Source organism: Pantherophis guttatus, chromosome 1 (genome assembly GCF_059756535.1).
Source record: "Pantherophis guttatus breed Tessera chromosome 1, ASM5975653v1, whole genome shotgun sequence".
NCBI classification, from domain to species: Eukaryota; Metazoa; Chordata; class Lepidosauria; order Squamata; family Colubridae; genus Pantherophis; species Pantherophis guttatus.
The window spans coordinates 89430351-89452121 of NC_142063.1; the positions used below are offsets into that span (position 1 = coordinate 89430351).

At 36.2% G+C, this 21771-nt stretch overlaps 1 protein-coding gene across 3 annotated transcripts in view; it reads left to right on the forward strand.

The window, feature by feature from the left end:
* The window catches only part of GAS2 (growth arrest specific 2), a 125892-nt gene that overhangs the window by 85804 nt on the left and 18317 nt on the right, over positions 1-21771 (forward strand). For all 3 annotated transcript variants that reach the window (XM_034417243.3, XM_034417244.3, XM_034417245.2), the window contains exons 5-7: positions 1088-1151; positions 4908-5052; positions 11051-11158. In XM_034417243.3, coding sequence (XP_034273134.1) covers positions 1088-1151; positions 4908-5052; positions 11051-11158 — 317 coding nt within the window. The remainder of the gene's footprint in view (positions 1-1087; positions 1152-4907; positions 5053-11050; positions 11159-21771) is intronic.

The following is a 21771-nucleotide window of genomic DNA, read 5'->3' on the forward strand; positions in this document are numbered from 1 at the left end:
TACAGAGTTCAAAGCTATGGCATGGAATGTCAGTGAGAAGCAAATTGGTGATTTTTTTTTTTCACATGCTATTCCATAAAACTTTAGCTGCCTGAACAAAGCTTTTAAGTTTGCAAAAGCAATTATCTTTATACTTTGGGAACCAAAGAATATAACTTTGAAATGGTCCTGTGCCAAACTAAATTATTTCAAACACACTTTATTCTCCAAATCCCCTCCTTCATTTCTGTAAAGATCTTATTAGTTGTAACCTGTTTAATGTACATTATGTTTCAAAAAGTGACTAGTTATATGTTTGTGATCTATAACTTTAAAAACAAACAAACTGCATACATATAATTTGTTGAAATCACTAAATCCATTAGCACCTTTGAATTTTATTCTACAATCCTTTGTTTATTTGAAATATCTAAGAATCTTAATTTTGGGCTGCCACTCTGGAAGGAAAAAATGACTTACTCATAATGATTAATTAATGAATTAATCATTTACATCAATTTACTGAGGAATAGAGGGATTTAAAAAAAACCTATTAATTTCTTGTCTTTAAATGAAGCCTGCATGTTTCACATCAGATGTCATCTGACAACAGTTGTCTTCTTCTAAAACAGCACATGCTGTCCAGGATCTTAATTTTTCAATAAACTGTTGTAGCCTTACCAGGGGTGAAATCCAGCAGGTTCTGACAGGTTCTGGAGAACCGATAGCGGAAACTTTGAGTAGTTCGGAGAACCGACAAATACCACCTCTGGTCCCAGAGTGGGGTGGGAATGGAGTTTTTACAATATCCTTCCCCAAGGAGTGGGAGGGAATGGGGATTTTGCAGTATCCTTTCCCTGGACTGGGGTGGGAATGGAGATTTTGCAGTATCCTTCCCCTGCCATGCCCACCAAGCCACACCCACCAAGCCATGTCCACAGAACCGGTAGTAAAAAAATGTAAATTTCACCACTGAGCCTTACTGTCATTTATCTATGTCAGCCATTCAATCCTGTAGTTTAGTATTCAACATATTACAAGCATGTATCATCAAGTGCTTCAAATGCCTTTCCCATAAATATTTTTTGTCTCTAATTTGCTTTTACAGTCCTCCACAAGCAGCCCAGAGAAGTGTGCCTTTGTTTGCTTGAACTTGGAAGGATTGCAGCCAGGTAGGCAAACTTATTTAAAGAATGAGCAAGAATGTCACCCTTGGCAGCAGGAGAAATGGAGAGAATTAGTGGTTCAGTGCACTGTCAAACTAACATTTATACTAGTCTGGGTCAAGGCAAAGGTCCAACTATTAGAACATGTAGAGCATATTGGGGGCAGTTGTTCAAACAAAACAGTCAAGGTGGTGTTTTTTTTTTTTTTTTTTTTTTTTTTTAAGTGATAGAGCTTGTATGTCATTTCAAAAAGCTGGGGGAAAAAATCAACCTGAAAACAAATCTGTTATAGAGGACTGATCCCTCCATAGAGTATTTGATGTGTTCAAGTCAGAGTATTTGCTTCAATAACTGGGATCATTTTGCTTTGGGTCCTTATTGTAAACAGTAATATGGTAATCTCTCTTTGCATCATCATCGTCATTCTCTTCTCATATGGACTGTGTTTTTTTCAGTCTACTCCAGCACAAATAAAACCAAGTTGAGACAACTTTTGACTTATTTTGTGTCGAAGTAGTTAACCCATTAATGACAGGAGATGAAAAAGAAATTTTGTTACAGTGCTAACAGCAAAAAGCTAGGAAAAAGGAGCAGAAATGATGGAGAGGCAAAGTAAATGTAAATAAGTAAATAAACCCAACTTGACTTTTTAATGTTTCCAAAGTTTGAAAGAACACAGAGCAAACTTTCAAACATTGGGCCATGGATGATAACACTGTTCCAGACTGGATAGGGAAGTAATAAGAGTTCATACCATTATCTCGACAAATGCCCAACTTTTGATGTAAGAATTTTGCAGGCATGCCAGCTCCCGTGGTGGGCTGAAGTCTTGTATATGCCATGTATATGCTGAGGGGAAAAGGGGGCCACCCCCATTGCCTTTAGTACTTCAAGTGAAAATATTTGACAGAAACAACAGCAGATAATATTAACCAACAATAGAAATACAAACAGACCAAAAGATAATGCTGTGAGGAAGGCAAAAGGTATGCCTGCCAAGATAAATCATGAATGACAGTCTGCCCACCCAGGGCTAATCTCAGTCTAAATGTATAAGGTTCAGTAAAATATAGATATGGTAAGATGGCTACATAAACCCGTTGCTTTAAAATAATTCCTTTTTACATTAAAAAACTGCTGTATTAAAGCTGCCATGCCGGACTGAGAAAATCAGGTGTGGGCAAAAATTGGGTTTTTGTTTGTGGCCATCATCTCCCTGAGGGAAATAAACTTGTGTACCCTACCCTTTTCACTAAAGGTATTTTAGGCAATTAAGGTTTTTCATATAGAGAACATGGAATTCCAAACAGAATGGAGGCATCTTATGGAATGGAATACTTCCATCATTTTGCACTTACAGGGAACTCAAAAGGGAAGGAAAAAAAATTCAGAGATGTCTCTTAGATCCCTAGAGGGACATACAATAAAGAATATTAATTCTCAGAAGGATATGAAGTGAGAAACTCCTCCCTATTACACAATTTCCTTCCAGGTCCATTAGGCTTGCAAGTTCCAGAATTTATAGTTAATTGCTATTGATTCCTGGTGATGTATGGACACATATCTTGTGTCTTGACCTTTATCTGATGACAGTCTAGAGCTCTTCCAGAGAAATATCTGTCATCCTGCCTATCAATTTTATTCTACATTGTCCCATCTTGGCAAACATAATAATTGTTTGTAATCCATCATCCATTTGCATTATGTGATCAAAGTATGTGAGCTCCTACTTGCTTCAATCAGGTAGTAAGTGTTAATTTCCTTGAGGACTGGTTGATTGGTTCTTAAACATCTATATTATTGTCTCCAAATCTCTAATTTGAAGGCGTTTGTCCACATCCTCCCATTGTGAATACTTTTCCTTAGCCTTATATTACCATTGAGAAATCTATATCTTTAACTATTGTGATCTTTGCTATCACTGAAAGTTAAGTTGTGTCTCTCTTGGGGACACCCATAGGCTCACTCTTCTCCATTTGACCTTTCCACTAAAGATAATAATAGTAATAACTTTATTGTCATTGTACATGTATACACAGTATACTCATATAACAAAATTCACTTAACACCCAAAGACCAGGTCCAACACGTATAACAATCCCCAAACACACTCCCACCCACCACAATCCCTTACCCCTAAACCACCCAAACATCCACACAACAGACCAAGTATATGACTTGGTATATATAACCAAGTATATAACAAAGATTACTATATAAAGGAGTTTATCCTTCGCTGGCATTACTTTTAAATTAATACTGTTTCTAATCCAACCATATTTTTAAAAAGTAATAAATTACAAGAAAAAAAGAATTGATTGAGCAGAGTTGAATAATCAAATTTTCATATCAATTTAATCTTCATTAAAGATTGTATCAAGATATAAGCATATGTAGATGTAGTACCATTTAATATAAAGGACTGGAACAAAATAAGGGTAACAGCTAAGCTGGGGGAAAGCACTCTTAAACCATGAAATAGGATACATTGTATTATAAGATGTTGAAGTGGAAGAGAAAATGGATTTGAAATTCACTTGAAGAGCACAGGAGCTATATCTGATGACTAAGTGTATAGTCAGGGTCCAATGGGAGCAGCATAATTTACGACCTCTCAGCATCTGTGTGTCTGTACTAGATGCATTATTAAAAATCTGGGGTCTGGAATTAGAAAAAGAAAAGCCAATGAGGTAAATTTGACTTGGATCTGCACTGTATAACATTTCATTTTCATTTTTTACATTTATTAAATTTGTATACCGCCCTACTCCCGAAGGACTCAGGGCGGTGAACAGCCATGAAATAAAACATATAAATACAAAATTTAAAATAGAAATAAAACAAGTTAAATAACAAACGGCACTGACATTTTTGTATTAGATATATCTAAATTCCCTACAAATTAGAAAAAAAAACCCATTTCCACTGTCTCATAGTGTAGCACTGTCTTTTCCAACATGTCCCTGTCTTCCTTCTTGTGCCTGCATAATGGCTAGTAATTTTGAGCCTCAATATTTCTGGAAAATCTGAAAGGGGAAAATCTTCTTAAGGCTCCTTAATCCCAGAAAGAATGGGGGCATGCCCAATAGCTTTGTATAATGAAACAAGACCAGTTATGCAATCAATGCTGCAATGTAAGTAAGTTGTGCCTTTTGACCAAGGGTACATCCGGATGATCAGCCCTTAAAACCACAGATCTTTATTATTTCAATTTGCTTGAATGGTTCAGATTTTTCTGACCATTTCAAATCATTTGGAAATTGGAACAATCAGTAGTGACATTGGTTGGTGCAAAACAGCTTTTCTCTATTGACCAGCTAGTCAAGCTGGTATTCATTTGACTTTATATCATTTGACTTTATATTAGATCACATGCAACCAGTGATGGCATTGTGGGGTCATAGGGGAAAGGTTCATTTCTAGTGATGGAATTGTCTGGAAGAGCCCTCTAGGAAGAAGAACAATTCAGAAACTCTATGTCAGTAAATTCAGGGCTGTATAAATAAAATATGATTCTGTGCCTGAAGTCCAAAATTAAATGGTAATGTTGATATATCATGTTAAGATTGTGTTAATACCGATACAGTAGTTGCTTTTCCTCAGGCCTACTCTCAGAACTAGTACAAGCCTTGGGATTTATTTTAAGCAAGAATTTCTAATGTGATTTTTAGAAGTTTGTTTTTTCCCTACAATTTTCAGCAACTGGTGTCAATATGATGTAACTGATTTATAAGTCCAGGGTTCAATCTCTCCTTTTGAAAGGTTTGGTGTAGAGCCTTCTGGATTGATAAAGCTGGAGAAAGAGATTGAACAAGAAGAGACACTTTCGACTCCTCTTCCTTCTCCTTCCCCTTCCCCAACAAAGTCACCTGGCAAAAAGAGCACAGGAAAACTCCTGGATGATGCAGTAAGTTTGTTTGGTTATACCTCTTAGAGTCTTATTTTGTTATACTGTACCTCTTAGAGCCTTATTTATTCAACTTCAGTCTCCTCCAATCTAAAACATTTGACGGTATTATTTGGGAATTCTGATAGCTGCAGCTCTACACATATGAGGCTTACACATCTGATTCATAAGTATTTTTTTTTCCAGATTTGAATAGCATACACACACACACACACACACACACATATATAAACAGTAATTCACAGTAGTAAACTAAATAAACACATGTAAGAACTTAGTGGAAATTTAGTTCAAATGAGGGATTGATTAAAAACATGTTGATAGCAGTAAGGCACAATGAATTTTTTATAACACTGAACCATTTGTTACTAACTCCATGCTGATGGAACAGAATGGAATGGAAGCATTGCCCAATTCCAAATTACATCAGCGATGTAGAGTGAGAGCAAACAAAATACAAAATACAATGCAATAAAATTATAAAAGAAAGGGAATAAGGAATAAGAGGAAGACATATTTTCTCACAGGATGTTAAAGGGTGTTTTCTACCAAGGATCATAACAGTAAGATTCAGGGACTCTGTCATTCAAGGTATATATACAGAGTCACTTTTCAAATATCCTGAAATATAGATATTGGAGATGAAAGGCATAGTAATAGGATTCTAGTCACTATATTCATCCCAGAACCTCTTCATGTGCTTTAAAATTCATAAGAGAGCAAGGTGTCTGCTATATTGCAGTTTGGAAGCTTGCAAATGTGAGTAGATAAATAGGTACCATTTCGGTGGGAAGGCAACAGTGTTCGGTGTGCCTCAGTATATAGTAATGCTGGCCACATTACCATGGAAATGTCTTCAGACAACACTGGGTCTCTCAGTTAAGAAACAGAGATAAGCACCATCCCCTAGAGTTAAGGAGATTTTAAGATTTTGTTCATTATTTAATATTATTTGTTATCTTGTTGACATTGAATCAGGCCTTTATACCACTGGACTATCTAACCCAATATTCTGTTGCTGTCTATGTCAGTTTGCATGAGAATGCAAAGCAGGTGGTTCTGTGGAAGACTTAAAGAGAAGCAGCAGAAAAAAGGAAATGGAGTAACTTTGTTAACAAGAAGTATAAAGCAGTTCCCCCAGCTAGTGGCATTCAAATGTGATAGACTTCATTGCTCATATTGGCTGGAGACATGAAGGCTTCCAATATGAGCCCAATATAACTAGTTAGCATCTCAAGAAATGTGCTTCAATGTTCTTTTAAGAAGGTATTGAATAGGATTTTAAAGGATATGATGTCTAATAGGTGTTCAGGGATCACCTTAGAACATTTAAATGACAAGGAATACTTTTTTGGGAGGCTGAAGAGCTTTGAAAAATGGAAGGTGGAATTGGAGAAGTACAGGCAATTTATGTGGAGAGATGAAGAGAGTCTGAGGTCATGCAGAGTTTTGAATAGAATGACTAAGAGCTTATGATAGATCCATGTTTTGAATCTACCTGGCAGTGGTTTCAGGGTCTTAAGGTTTTCTCTTTTTCTTTTTCATCTCTCTAAAACACTCTTGAAATCTAGGACGTTCTTCATGCAGCTAATCTGGGTATTTATCCTAATAGAATAATACTTGCTGTTCAGTTCACAGGTCAGTCTTCTCTTATACAAGCAGAACACGATAACCCTTCTTCTAGAGAACGAAGAGTTAAATGGGAAAGTAAGAATGGCACTTTTAAAAGAACCTGTTTCTATGGCAACTCCTATATCGCAGGGTAGAAGTGTAGCTAGCCACCGGGGAATTACAAAGCACTCCTTAAAAGCCCCTGTGCCACGTAAGAGCTATAATGAACAGATGGAATTTGGTGTATCATTTGTTGAAATGCAAACTTTCTTAGGGTCAGCACTTTCCCCCCCCCCTTCCTGTGTCTTTAACTTTTCAAACTCTCTTACTATGGCTGTCAGAGAAAAATAGAGGCAAAGTTCATGCATAACAATGAAAAGCCATTATTCTCGCAAGAGAGGAAAAAAGCAGGAGAAAAACAGGAATATAAGGTAGCGTTTCCCAATTTACTGCCTGCTAAGAAGTTGCATTGTAAGTCCCATCGTTCTTGCAAGCATGGTCCTGCTGCCTCCATGGTTGCTATTATTTTAGGAAATTCCTTTATGTTATTTTAACACTGTTGGGAGACAAAAATGACCATATCAAACCAATATTTGCTCCTAGAAGCACGAAGCCGAAAACACTAGCCTGAAGATGACGAATGAGACTTTGTCGAAACATCGCCAAGACACTTCCAATTTTACGCGGGAGAAAACCCAAATAACCAAAGACCTACACACACACACACACACACACACACACACACACACACACATATATACACACACACAATGTATTATATATCAAGAATAAATCTTATCTATGTGTTGTTACTATACTACTGTGTTTCCCTGAAAATAAGACCCTGTCTTACGTTTTTTTGAACCCTGAAATAAGCACTTTGCCTTACTGCCATGCTCTCAAAAGCCCAATTGGACTTATTATCAGGGGATGTCTTATTTTGGGGAAAACAGGGTAGGAATGCCACTTGTAAAACAGCAACGGAATAAAGGAGAAACATTGCCGTGTTTGTTAGGTCATGGAATCATGGAAAGAAGTCAATTTAAAGAAAAGAAGACTTTTCTTTATTCTCAAAGCAAATACACCTAGAAAAATGATGCCTAATGCCAACAGTTTTCTTTTACAGATGAACTTGTTTGAAAATGTATGTGGACTTCATATTAGGTTTTTTTTCCAGCTTTTTTTTTTCATTTTTTTTCATCTCATCTCAGAGATGAGATTTTGAAAATAAATTGAAGCAACATTAGCTTTAATGTTACGAAACGGCATCAGATTTATGTGCCTCACTTCCAGAAAATCCTGCAAAATGGCACACCTTTGCTCCCATATACACTCACATTTTGGAGCCCCCTATGTGGACGTATTCATCATGTTATAAAATTATATAACTGCTTGGCTAAAAGAAAATAAAGAAACCTGCTGAAATGTACAAGATTCTAGCAATTACGAAGAATCCAAGATGATCAATCCCCTCCCTGCGATAGCAGCAAGACTCCAGTTAAGTTAAGCTTAGGGCAAGTTTAGTTAAAGTGAAGTCATTGTTTATACTAGACACATTTTCTGGCTTGTTAAAATGGAACGAATAAAATATGCGATAGAACATTTGTTTTGGTGACCTGCTTATGTGGTTGATTGTTTGATTGGCTGCAATTGAGAACAGATCACTGGATTAGCTCACCTTTAGTCTGATCCAATAAAGCTGTTTTTATTCTTATTATTTGAGAAATACATTTGTTTTTTTAAAAAAAATGCAAGAAAGTTTAAAATACTATCTTTCCTTAATAGATTTTTTTTTAGCAACATTTTTTATCTTGTTCTCCATCTTCCTTTACACATTGTTGGGTTATGAACTAGATTTACAAAGGTCTCTAGCGTATTAAGCTGAAGTGGATGAAATGTTTTCATCTTCAACAATCTTGAAGATGAACAATCTTCATTGTTTTATTTGACATGAACAGATTGGGTCAATTTTCATCACGGAACACTGTGTTATGTAGACATTATTCATCCACATGCCGATCCACAGTAGTACTTGAATATCAGATTAGAATTTAGTCAACTAAAACTTTTTGTTTGCTATGAAGTTTCTGTTCTTTCAGTTCATAGGAAGTTCTAGTTATACTAAACATTAGCACAGCTCAATAGTGTTTTACCTACTTCTGGTTTCTAAAATAGTAGACCCCAACTTATTGTGAATTTAATGCAATTATATGGGTGGGTCATCAGGGGGAAGAATATGCAACACAAAATACTTAAACAGTATGGAAAGCTACCATTGAACAGCAGTGGTGAAATCTGAACTGGTTTGCTACTAGTTCACTGGCTGCGCATGCACACTGCATGCTGTGCACATGCATGCACATTAAATAATGCGTGCGCATGTGCAGTGTGCACCAAATGTGCACTGCGCATTTAAAAAGTTACCGGTTCAGCTATCAGTTGAACCGGTAGTTTAAAAAAACTACAATCCAACGATCAGCTGTGCCACACGGTTTAGCTTTGCTAGAAAGCAGGAAATCCTGCTTTCTAGCAAAGCTAAAGTGCATGGCACAGCTGATCATCGGATCGTAGCTTTTTTAAACTACCAGTTTGACCAAACCGGTAGCTAACTACCGGTTCACCTGAACCAGTAGCTTTTTTTTTTTACTACCGGTTTGCCTGGTAGTATCTAAAGCTTAGATATAAAATTAAGTATGTGAAAGATTATGTGTTCATTCTGTATTTAGCAATAGCATTTAGACTTATATACCGCTTCACAGTGCTTTTACAGCCCTCTCTAAGCAGTTTACAGAGTCAGCATATTGCCCCCAACAATCTGGTTCCTCATTTTACCCACCTCGGAAGGATGGAAGGCTGAGTCAACCTTGAGCCTGGTGAGATTCGAACTGCCAAACTGCAGACAGCCAGCAGTCAGCAGAAGTAGCCTGCAGTACTGCATTCTAACCACTGCGCCATGGTGGCTCTTTAAATTTAAATATCAAAACTGAGTTACTGTACTTTAATACATTACCACCTCCATATACAGCTCTGATTCTCATGGATGTCTAACACGATAATGGTGTATATATATAAAACAAAGCTGGGAAAATTCTATTCTTGGAGCCACATGCAGACCTTGGATATAAAGGCACTCTAGAAGACTTTGCTATGCTTCCCATCACCAGATGATCAACATGATTACAAAAGAAACAGCTGAATGAAATCATTAGTTGAATTATTTTTTCCTGAAATTAATGGCAGAAAGCCCAGCAGCCTCATGTCTGCTATCCAGTTGGGTCATCTGAGGGTGAAAATATACAATGTTCAGGAAAGTGTTGAATTACTTATGAGTATATATCAGTGTATGTGTTTCAGTGTGTGTAAAGTTGGAATTGTACAAATGCATGTTTCCCATGTGTATATAAGTATACTCCAACCCTTGAGGCTGAACAAGTTACATTTTGAATTTCAATTAGTGGCAATTTAGTTTTAACCATTTAAATTAAATACATAAAACCAGAGACATCCACAGAGTAGAACCCCAGTAGAAATTTAGGTCTTTCTCAAAATAATGAGCAAGAAGATCTTTCTCTCTATGTATGTAGCTAGTGTGGTTTAGCACACTTCAAAATAATTCCAGAAGCAATATTTAATCAGTTCTGTGAACACCTCCTACTGAAAAAACTTGAATTAACTAATTGCATTAACAAAAATCTGCATTCCTGAACAAATGACCAGACCTCAAGGATACTGTTTATTATAAATATTAATAATACAAAATGTAATGGCACATAATGTTTTGGATTGAGAGGCAGAGATGTAAATAATTTTTCATATATTATTAGCAACAAAGTTAGGGCAGTTAAAGTTCAGGGTTTGAGAAATCTGCAGGGAAGCTATTGAAAGGATGCAACAAGTTAGTATTCCTCACTTTTGAATACCACTTGGCCTCTTGTTCTAGATGAAAATTATGGAGGAAGTCAAGATGTTAAGGAAGTAACAGGACATGATGTAATCAGATTATAAAATGGTAGATGAGACAGTTCTAATTCACTTCCCATTTAATAGCTCTCTTAGCTCTTTCCAGAAGGCCACTGTAGGGAGGAATACAGCAGACTAAAATAAGAGAAAGAGACTTAATTCTTAACCTTCCTTGTAATAGGAACAAGGCAGAGTAATGTTATATTAACTATCTGTATCCAAAGAAGAGGTCCTGTAACTCAGTGGGTATGTCTATTGAAATCCCTGTGTTGGAAAATGTAGGAATGTGAAGACTATAAATACAGAAGGATGTACAATTTAGAAAAGTCTGGAAATCAGTCCATCTCTGACAGAGGAGTCTGGATATAATCTGAGATAATAGAAGAATAATGCAGAAGATACATTGAAATTATAACTTTGTTTTCAGGTCAAACATATTTCTGAAGACCCTCCTTGTAAATGCCCTAGTAAATTTTGTGTGGAGCGCCTTTCTCAGGGAAGGTACAGAGTTGGAGAGAAGATCCTTTTCATCAGGGTAAGAAAAAAAAACTACTATTCCTTTTGTGAAATGAAATATGGTAAGTAAGCAAATGAGTGAGAGAAATGATCATGAGAGAACTGTTTTGTGTCCTGTGCTATCATAAAGAGCTATGCAGGAGCATATAAAACAAGTCAATGTTGAAGGGGCTATGAGCAGGATGTAATCTCAGAAGTCTTACCTAGTCTTCTGAATACTTGAACACTCCCTCCCAGCCAAAAATTGTTCTCTCCATCCTGTTCACTGAATTCTTCTTTCTCCCTTTCTCCTCATTCTTTCTTTCTCTCCCCATCCTTCAATCAGCTGTAGTCCTCCTGCTGCAGTTCTTGTTTTGTTTATAAAAGCATTTGTGCTACTGAATTTGGGGGACCTTTAGGGCCAGCCTTCTAACCTGTACTATTTATATGAAAACCAGTCTGAAATAAAGCTCTAGTTCAGATTATATTCTCAATATGATTGCTGTGATTATCAAGATCTGCACACTTCTAGCCATGTTTGTTTTTAGAACATTGTTTTCACATCAAAAATTCCAGCATCAGCTAACAGCAAAGCGCTTATGTATTGTTGACAAGAAAGTGACATATGTGAAATCACCAAACATTGAGCTCAGTGTAGGGGAACATTTATTTTACTTATTCGTCCATTCATTCCTAATCCATTGCTGCAAGATATCCACTTCTAGATCATACTACGCTTGTGCCAGATGTGGGTTTCAGCAGGTTCTGACCAGTTCTGGAGAACCAGTGGTGGAAATTTTGAGTAGTTCAGAGAACTAGTAAATACCACCTCTGACTGGCCCCGCCCCCATCTATTCTCTGCCTCCTGATCTGCTCCTTCCCTGATCAGGAGGAAATGGAGATTTTGCAGTTTCCTTCCCCTGGAGTGGGGTGGGATGGAGATTTTACAGCAACCTTCCCCTGCCATGCCTACCAAGCCATGCCATGCCCACCAAGCCACACCCACAGAACCAGTAGTAAAAAATTCTGAAACCCACAACTGGCTTGTGCGTAAAGGTAAAAATGAATTTGAGCTCAATGCCTGGTAACTACAGGAATACAACTTTCTTGGTGCTAGCTCGAAAATGATTTGACGTTACATTCTTCTGCTTCCCTTCCTGCCTTTTTGAGTTTTCAGTGCACCTTACAGGCTTGTAGTCTTCTAAATGTTATTTATCCTGCTTCTGAACGTGGACAAGTTGTTCAGCTGCTTCCTACTATAATACAGTCATGAGTATTTTCCATTTTTCACCTCATGGAAAATAAAAAATACTATTCTCTCATCTTGAAAAATCTGTGGAAGATTTATTTATTTTTAATAGAATTATTATATTAATTAAATAAATAAGCAAATTAAATTTATTTATTTAAGTTATTAATTACTGGATGTAGCATCTTATAGTAAGATAGAGATAGGTCAATAAGTGAGAAATCAATTAAATAATCCCAAGAGTGAAATTATGGTAAAGGAAAACCGAATACAAAGAATGAAAACATGGCTGGTTTAAACATGAATTTTAATGGTTGTTGTAGTTTTTTAATAATATAGGGGCCAAATTATTTAATATGTTTTCAAACTGTTTTTAAATTTTATGGATATGTGTGTTTTATTGTGGCTGTGCACCGCCCTGAGTCCCTCAGCGCGGTGCACAGGACGGTATAAAAATTTAATTAATTAATTAATTAATTAATTAATTAATTAATGAAAATGAATAAAGGCAAAACCATATACTATATTTAGGGTCCCATTTCAAAGTATTTTAGATACGATGGCTGAGAACTGTATACAAGGCAATTTTTTAACGTAATATCTTCAGTTGTTCTATTTTCCTTGTTTATTTGCGCTTTTATCTGTGTGCATGAATATATTTTAAGCATGTACAAGATACATGGCTATGTATTTTGTCTGTTCTGACAGCCAAAGGAAAAATAATAGATTACTATTCAAGTTTCATACTTTTGTAGTGTTTCTGTGGATTAATGATTTTATGTTCAAACATGCCTCAGACTTGTTTCAGTAATAAACGTTGTAAGGAATGTAATTCATCTACTCTAGCAAATCCCAGGCTCAGATGGTAAAATTCTCTTTTGATTTCAATTTGTATGGATTTGTTGCTCTTTCACCACCATGGTCTTCAGAACAATTTAGAGCAAAACAAGAAAGTGATATAAAATAGACCAAAGATCAAACTAAAGCACTAACAACATATGACAAATGGAAACAATGAAGCTTATTAATAATAGCAGTAACAAACTATTAAGTTATTAAGAGACCTGTTCTGAGATTAAGAAGAGGTCATAGCTAATTCATAGAGCGAATATTATAGAGGCAAAAAGGTCTCAGGTTTTATTTCAGGTAGGACAGTAGAAGAAATCCAGAAATGTATTTACCAATAGTCCTTTCAGGCCACATCTTCATATCTGGGGGAAAAAAAATGAGGATTTTGTCCTATTTGCTAAACATCCTGTTGGTGAGATTTATGAAGAGCTAGTCTACATAACCCACAATATTGATGTCTCTATTAGGATGAAGTTCTGAGGCATATATAAACTTCTACATGACTTCGACCCTGATAGTCCAAGATTTTAGCTCATCTGAAAGGATCAGATGATGAAGCTACTTCAACGACAGATAGTTATTCTGTTTCTAAAGGCTCATGGAGATCAACATTGCAAATGAGTATACTAGCTGCTTAATGTTTCTAGAGAGGCTTTTGGAGTGTTAAGATCTACGTAACCCTTAACCCTAAACCTAGTTCATTTTCAATGGTATTGGAATTTTCCCTGTGGATCACAAACAACTCCAGAAGAAAAGCTGTCACTTGTGCTTTCCTAAGAAAAGCACTATGAATCTATCCCTAGAATTAGATTTCAGCAATGACTCCAAGTAGACTAATCCTAACCCTAACCCTAGTTTTCATATTCAATGCCAATGGGATATTCCCATGTATTTTAATACGGACCACAAACAGCTCTGAACGAAAGGCTATCATTGTCACTTCCCTTAGAAAATGTCTCAGAAACTATCCCTAGCATTACTTTTCAGCCATGTGTCCAAGCAGATGTAGCCCTAACCCTAATCCTAGTTCATTTTCAATGAAAATAGCATTTTCCCATGTATTTTACTGTGGACCAAAAACAACTCCGAGAGAAAAGCTGTCACTGACAATTTCCTTAGAAAACCGCTAAAATCCTATCACTAGCATTAGATTTCAGGCAAGACTTCAAGCAGACATTACCCTAATCCTAACCCTATTCCTAACCCTAACCTTATTTTCATTTTCAATGCCAATGGGTTTTTCACATATATTTTACTGTGGATCTTTTTTTTTTAATTTATCATATTTACTTGATTTACAGATTTGCTCTCTGTCTGCCTTTTGCCAAGCAAATAATATTACTCAAAGAGGAAAATGGCCTTTCTTTTTTAAGCTATTTGTTTACAGCCAATTGTAGAAGAGCAAATTAGAGATAGACATTACTGATTAGCAATTTTTTTTCCAATTAAGGTAAACAGATAACATATATATTAGTTGTCAGATAGATACCAAAAGTTGGTTTTTAAATCTTTGATTCCAGAAAGATTTCCTAGGGTAAAAAAATAATAATAATGAGCAGATAAAAAGCAACAAATAAACTAGAGAATTTCTTCATGCTTTACACATACACCCCTTATGTGTGTTCATACATACACACAAACTGTATAAAGAGTTCCTCTTTGTCTCCTGTGTTATAACCAAAACGCGTTGGATTCTGACCAGCTACTTTTCATCAATCTTGCTAAGAACATCGTTAAAAATTTAGAATGTAGTTTGGAGTGTGGTGTGGCTGTTCTTGGGCAATTGTTGATCAGGCGAGTTCATGTCCTGACTTGGTGCTTTTATCCATCAGTTATTCTTTGATCTTCTCCTAGGCTTTGGCAGCATACCCTTGCATGCTATTGTCTCTTCATGCACCTGTGCATTCAGATAAACTCTTTTATGAGGCTGAGCATTCATCATCTAGTTCATTAAACTCAATATCCATCATGATCACCAGAAAAGGTTATTTCCTAGGCAACCTCTTCCTGAAAAGAGGTTCCATTGTCTTCAAATGGAGATTCTCTCAAGTTCAGCAAACCTTTCGGTTTCTGTGTATCCAAAGAACCCTCCAATCAAGCTGTACTTTGCTTTTCTTAGCAGATGAGAACTAGGTTAAGCTTCTAATAAACTTAATAATCACTCAGGTGAAGGGACTTGTTGCTTTTGGCATTCTGAAAGCGCTTTTTGGTGCAAATTGACAGGTCTGCATTACTGAGAAGGGATAATGTAAATCTGTGTTGAAGGTGTATAATTCTCTGAATTCTTTACGTAGCCACACTAATCTCTATAATACAGAAACTAGGTACAGTAAATGGGTTTCATATATGGGAGTTGTCTGTGTATTTGTCATCAGCTTTATGAGTTCTGCTTTTCATTCTTTCAAAGTAATCTGACATCTCAGAATTAAATAGTGTGGCTTTCTGAAAATGAAGAGACAGAAACAAGCTTCATCCATCCAATTTCTTTATTCCACTTTGCAAATGAAGGTGGTTGAAAATGATCAACCTTGATGTAACTTTTTATAAATTATGGCACTGAATTTGTAACTCTATGTATACTGGACACATGATTTGGATCTTCAACTAGAAGATTTTTAGAAGGATACAACCTGGGCAAAGATGCCCATGGCTGGATATCTTATTTATTTTTATTTATTTAATTCAACTTATATACCACCTTTCTCCCCAGGGGGACTTAGGCGGTGGACAGCCAAACTTAAAACACATATAGTACAAAAGTTAAGAAAAAACCAAAATAAATTAAATCATCGACATTTCCAAATTAAAATCCCAAATCTGCAAAATCAAAAAGTTCCCAATTTAAAACCCAGAATCAATAAAATTGAAAATTTAAAAACCCCATTAAAACCATTTAAGCTAGGCCAGCTTGTTGGAATAAATAAGTCTTCAGGGCCTTTCGAAAAGCATGGAGGTCCGGGATCAGTTGTATTCCAGGAGGTAGCTGTACATAAACATTGGAAATATATTTCTTGTGAATGGAGACATAATTATATTCTTCTAACTATATATAACCACAACTATGGAATAACATTTAAAGCATCTTCAAGCCCTTATGTAACCTTTTGTATTTAAAAAGTTGCCAATACAATCCATGAATTATTAGATTACTTTCTATTTACTTTAATAATTAGATTAATCCCTATTTAAGCAGGATTAAAGTACAAGGAATAGGAGGTAAGGAGAAAGAGTAGAAAGAACTACATTGAAATTAGCAATAGTAATAAGTATGAATGTTTTTCAAATATAGAAATATATAATATGGTTTTAGAGTCACAATCTTTGAAATTTAAAACAAAATTGAAGCATCATAGTATTTTTATGATATAACTCAATTTTCCCAACATTCAATAAAATATATGATATTTTATTCCAAGTTTTGCTGAAAGCAAGTTCTTATAAAAAAATGAAGTAAATAAAATTGTGTTTTCATCCAAATTGGTAAACAGTTGTTTGCCAGCATGAGAGAAGAAAACTCATGGGATTGAACAATATCTGATTGAATCTATAAGAACGTACATTAAATTGACATTTGGGGAATTGGATACAATTTTACCAAAGGTAAAGATAATGAAACTTGCATTCCTGGGATGTTTTTAAACTATGTAATTTCATACGTTACCCAGATATTTAGCAATACTCTTTTATAATTTCAAAGATTTCAAACTCAACATAAAAGATCTGTGTGCAATTCATGTTTGGATAAAAGCAGTACATTGTCCCATAAATCAAGAGGAATGTTTATCTGAACCACATGTTATAGACTATCTTTTAAAAAACAGTGAAATTCTAGGATACACAGGAAAGAAAGATGATATTTCATGTCTCATTTTGTTGGTTGGATAGTATTACATGCATCATAACCTCTTAATATTTCATTCAACGTTAACCATTTTGATATCAAACTTCCCCCAACACACACTTAATCTTGATCAGTCTATTTACTTTACTACATGATCTACAGCCAACAATGTGTTTTAAATTTACAAACCAAAAAGAAATTCTAAGAATCTCTTTAACAATTAAGACAATAATCTCAGCCAATTTATTCTGAGCAAAAGGCACTGTTGCCTTTTCTTGTTGAGATGAGATATTCTTTGTTAAGATTCCCATAATCAGCTGTTGTTGTCCACTGGAAACTGGCTGGTGATCTAATAGTGGTCTGCGATCTACTATTTGCTCGTTCTGATGAAACACTCCTCTTTATACATTAATAAGCAGGCATATTTCAGAAGAAATATGGTCCACTGTTTTCTTTTTCTATCCAGTTGAATAACCACTGAATATTTTTTTTCCCTTTGTTGCTGCTCACTTTAGGATTTGATTAAACAAATGCAAAACAATAAAATTAAAAGGAGTAAGCAATAGGATTGGTTTTATTATTTGGAACTAACCTTCTGGTTTTATAAACAGATCAATATTAGCTCTTTACCCTAGTCCCTCCAGATAATTTAAATTCCATCATCCAAACCATTGTGTCTTATGTATATTTACATGTCCTCCCCACAAATGATGGGGAAGGTATCCAAGACACTCTCATTATAAAGCTTTTGCAATATTATTCTAAAAAGCCTAGCAGAAAATTAGTGCTACTGAATTAAATAAAGCATAAAGTTAAAGAAAGAAAGTAGCGATGTTTGTACATTTGTATGTTTATTTTTTAGCACATATATGCATCAGAAAATGTAAACAGAGCATTCATGAAGGAAATGGAACTTCCATTTTAAAAATGCGTTGTTTTAATGGTTCCTTGATTTATAGGATTACCATTATCAGAAACCTTTGACCATTTAAAGAAAAAGATATTGCAGACATTTATTCTGAAAGAACTTAATTACATGGCTACTCTCTGAAAATACTTCTGAAGACAAGGCATCTCAAAATTACATGTAATCTTTGCAAAGCATTTCAAGGAGAGTTGGTAGTATGCTGCTATATTCCCAGGGATGGGGAACACTGCATTAATCTTTATCTTCTAATAGAGATGTTCAGGATATGTTCAGCGAGAGAGGTTTTTTTAGCCAAGGAAACCAGCTAAAACTGGGTCCTTGAGTTGAATCAAACATTAACTGAAACACAGTGATTAGTTTTGGATACTGCAGATTAAAATGTCTACAGGGGAGCAATGGATATGGTGATCAGGTAGAAATCCTGTTTTATGAAAAAACATTGAGAGAGTTGCATTACAATTAGCATATAAATAAAAAAATGAAGACACAGTTTAATTTCCATCTTCAAATATTGGAAAGGTTGTATAGTTGATGGGAGCTGATTGGTAACAAAGGAAGAAAAATGTTAATTAAATCTTAGAAGGCAAAAGCATTTCCAATAGAATTTAATGGATTCTCCTCATTAACGTTTTTCCCAGCTAATATCATCTGTCAGTACAGTATAGCAGTAAGTTTCAATTAAATAATTCTATTTTACCATCACCGAAAGTGTAAAATATTAAGCTTTTTAAAGTAAGTACAGCAGTGAATATCTTACAGTGTTTTTCAGGGAAAGTTATGAAGCCAGTTATTTTACTTACAGAATACAAAACAAAACTTAAAAATGATTCCAGGGATCAATTTCCAGGCTAAATTGCATTTTCAGATGATGAAGCACTTCAAAAAATGCTGATGATAAGGAAGGTTATTGCATAAGTTTCAAATATTTGAAATAAATAAATATTTAATAATTTATAATATAAATTAATATTTATTAATATTTAATATATTAAATATATCAAATAAATATTTTTGGAATATTCCAAAATCTTGACATTAATCCATATTCTTTAGTTTTAAATGCATTGCTTTATGTTATCTATCAAGCTATTATGTTTTCAGGGGAAACTAATTTTGGAAAATGAACTCTCTGCTGGGAATAATTGAGTCTAACCGCAAAAATAAATGCAGGGTAATAGTTTAGCAACACCTTTGACAAAATATGTGAAAGTTCATATTATATCATAGGTATTACTGTTTAAGATAAACAAACCTATGATACCATAAATATAGTTCGGTTTCTACCATTATGTACATTAACATATCAGTTTCTTTAAATAATACTTCAAAGTAGTTTTTGGAATGAGATTTGTCTTCTCAGAATCTTTAGAAAATTATATTTTCCAAAGTAGGGACGATTTTCGCATTACACTTTTCTGTATAAAAATGAGATTTCCACTCTACTCCATCTCTTTCCTCCTCAGTATTTTTTTAAATGGGTAAGGTTAAAAGTTTTCACATTTCACAAAAGTTTTAATTTATAATATGATAGTTGTTATTTTTGCACAGTGACTAAGTAAGCATAGCACTTTCCTGATAGTACTGCAAAGATATGGTTTACTTGTGGTGCAAATACCCTCTAAATCCTAGAATGTCTGTTCTGAAGGAAAGGCAGTCTGGGAAAAAAAAAAACCCATAGAAGCAGTTTGGTACATTGGTTTAAGACTTCAAGGTAGAAAGCAGAATACTCTTGAGTTCTAGTCCTGCCTTACATATAAAGTCAGTCACTCTTTCTCAGTCCTGGGAATAAGACAACAACAAGCCTGTTTTGAAAAATGTTAGCAAGAAAAATGAATGTGCATGTTCAGAAGATTCCCAGGAATAAAGAAAAATGTGAAGGAACATTAAAAAAAACACACAACTTTTTTGGTGTTCCTTCTTGTGTTTCATTAATTAATTAATTAATTAATTTATTATTTGAATTTGTATACCGCCCTACTCCCGAAGGACTCAGGGCGGTGAACAGCCATAGAATAAAACATATAAATACAAAATTTAAAATAGAATAAAACGAATTAAATAATTTGGCTGAACAAATTTAAAACCCCAATAATTTAAAACCAAATTTAAAATTTCCATTTAAAAAGGGGAAAAACTTAGGTCAGGCCAGCTTGATGAAATAAGAAAGTCTTGAGCGTGCAACGGAAGGTACGTAGATCCGGGATCCTCTGTATCTCTGGGGGGAGCTCGTTCCAGATAGTAGGTGCCCCCACAGAGAAGACTCTCCCCCTGGGGCCCACTAGTCGACATTGTTTGGCCGACGGCACCCGGAGGAGCCCCTCTCTATGGGAGCATACTGGTCAGTGGGAGGCTATTGGTAGTAGCAGGCGGTCCCGTAAATAACCAGGTCCTAAGCCATGGAGCGCTCTAAAAGTGATAACCAAAACCTTGAAGCGCACTCAGAAGACCACTGGGAGCCAGTGCAGCTCGCGCAGGAGAGGTGTTACATGGGAGCGCCACGTCGCTCCCGTCACCACCCACGCGGCCTCACTCTGGGTCAGTTGGAGTCTCCGAGTGCTCCTCAAGGGGAGCCCATGTAGAGAGCATTACAATAGTCCAGACGGGACGTGACGAGGGCATGACTGACCATGCGTAAGGAGTCCTGATCTAGAAAGGGACACAACTGGCGGATCAGGCGAACCTGATGAAAAATCCTCCCGGTCACGGCTGTCAAGTGCTCTTCTAAAGACAGCTGTGAATCCAGGAGGACACCCAAGTTGCGAGCCCTTTCCGTGGGGGCCAATGATTCACCCCCAATAGTCAGCGATGGCACCAGCTGACTATATCGGGACGTCGGAAACCACAGCCACTCAGTCTTGGATGGGTTGAGCCTGAGCCTGTTTCTCCTCATCCAGATCCATACGGTCTCCAGGCACCGGGACATCACTTCAAGGGCATCGTTGGGGTGGTCTGGGGTGGAGATGTACAGCTGGGTGTCGTCAGCGTACTGGTGGTACTCCACTCCGAAACCATGGATGATCTCGCCCAGCGGCTTTACATAAAAGTTGAACAAAAGGGGCGAGAGGACCGATCCTTGTGGCACCCCACATATAAGGGGCCTCAGGGTCGACCTGTGCCCCCCTGTCAATACAGACTGTGACCGGTCGGAGAGAAAGGAGGAGAACCACCATAGTACGGTGCCTCCCACCCCCCACTCTTCCAACCGGTGCAGCATGATGCCATGGTCGATGGTATCAAAAGCCGCTGAGAGATCTAACAGGACCAGGACAGAGGAGCACCCCCTGTCCCGAGCCCTCCAGAGATCATCCACCAACGCGACCAATGCCGTTTCCGTGCTGTACCCAGGCCTGAAGCCCGACTGGAACAGATCTAGATATGTTGTTTCATCCAGGTACTGGGGGAGCTGTCACACAACCACACTCTCAACAACCTTCGCCACAAAGCAAAGGTTGGAGACTGGACGATAGTTAGCTCATTAAGCTGTTCAGAAATATTTATTAGCAATAACATGGTATTGATATTATGAATTAATGTGCAACAGTATGTGTGTAATGATAATCACTAGTATTGGTTAAAAAAAAAAAAGTTCAGTTCAGTTTCTTGTAACACCCAGAGACTATTAGCAAAGTAAAATAGACAGCATATAATAAATAAATGAACTACATGGACCCAACCACAGATTTGTTATAGATCGTCACATAATCAGTCAGATGTTTAAACAAGGGTCTGGGAAAGGCAGGTGTTTGATGTTATATAATGTTTGAGGTATTATCACAAGTTGTTCCA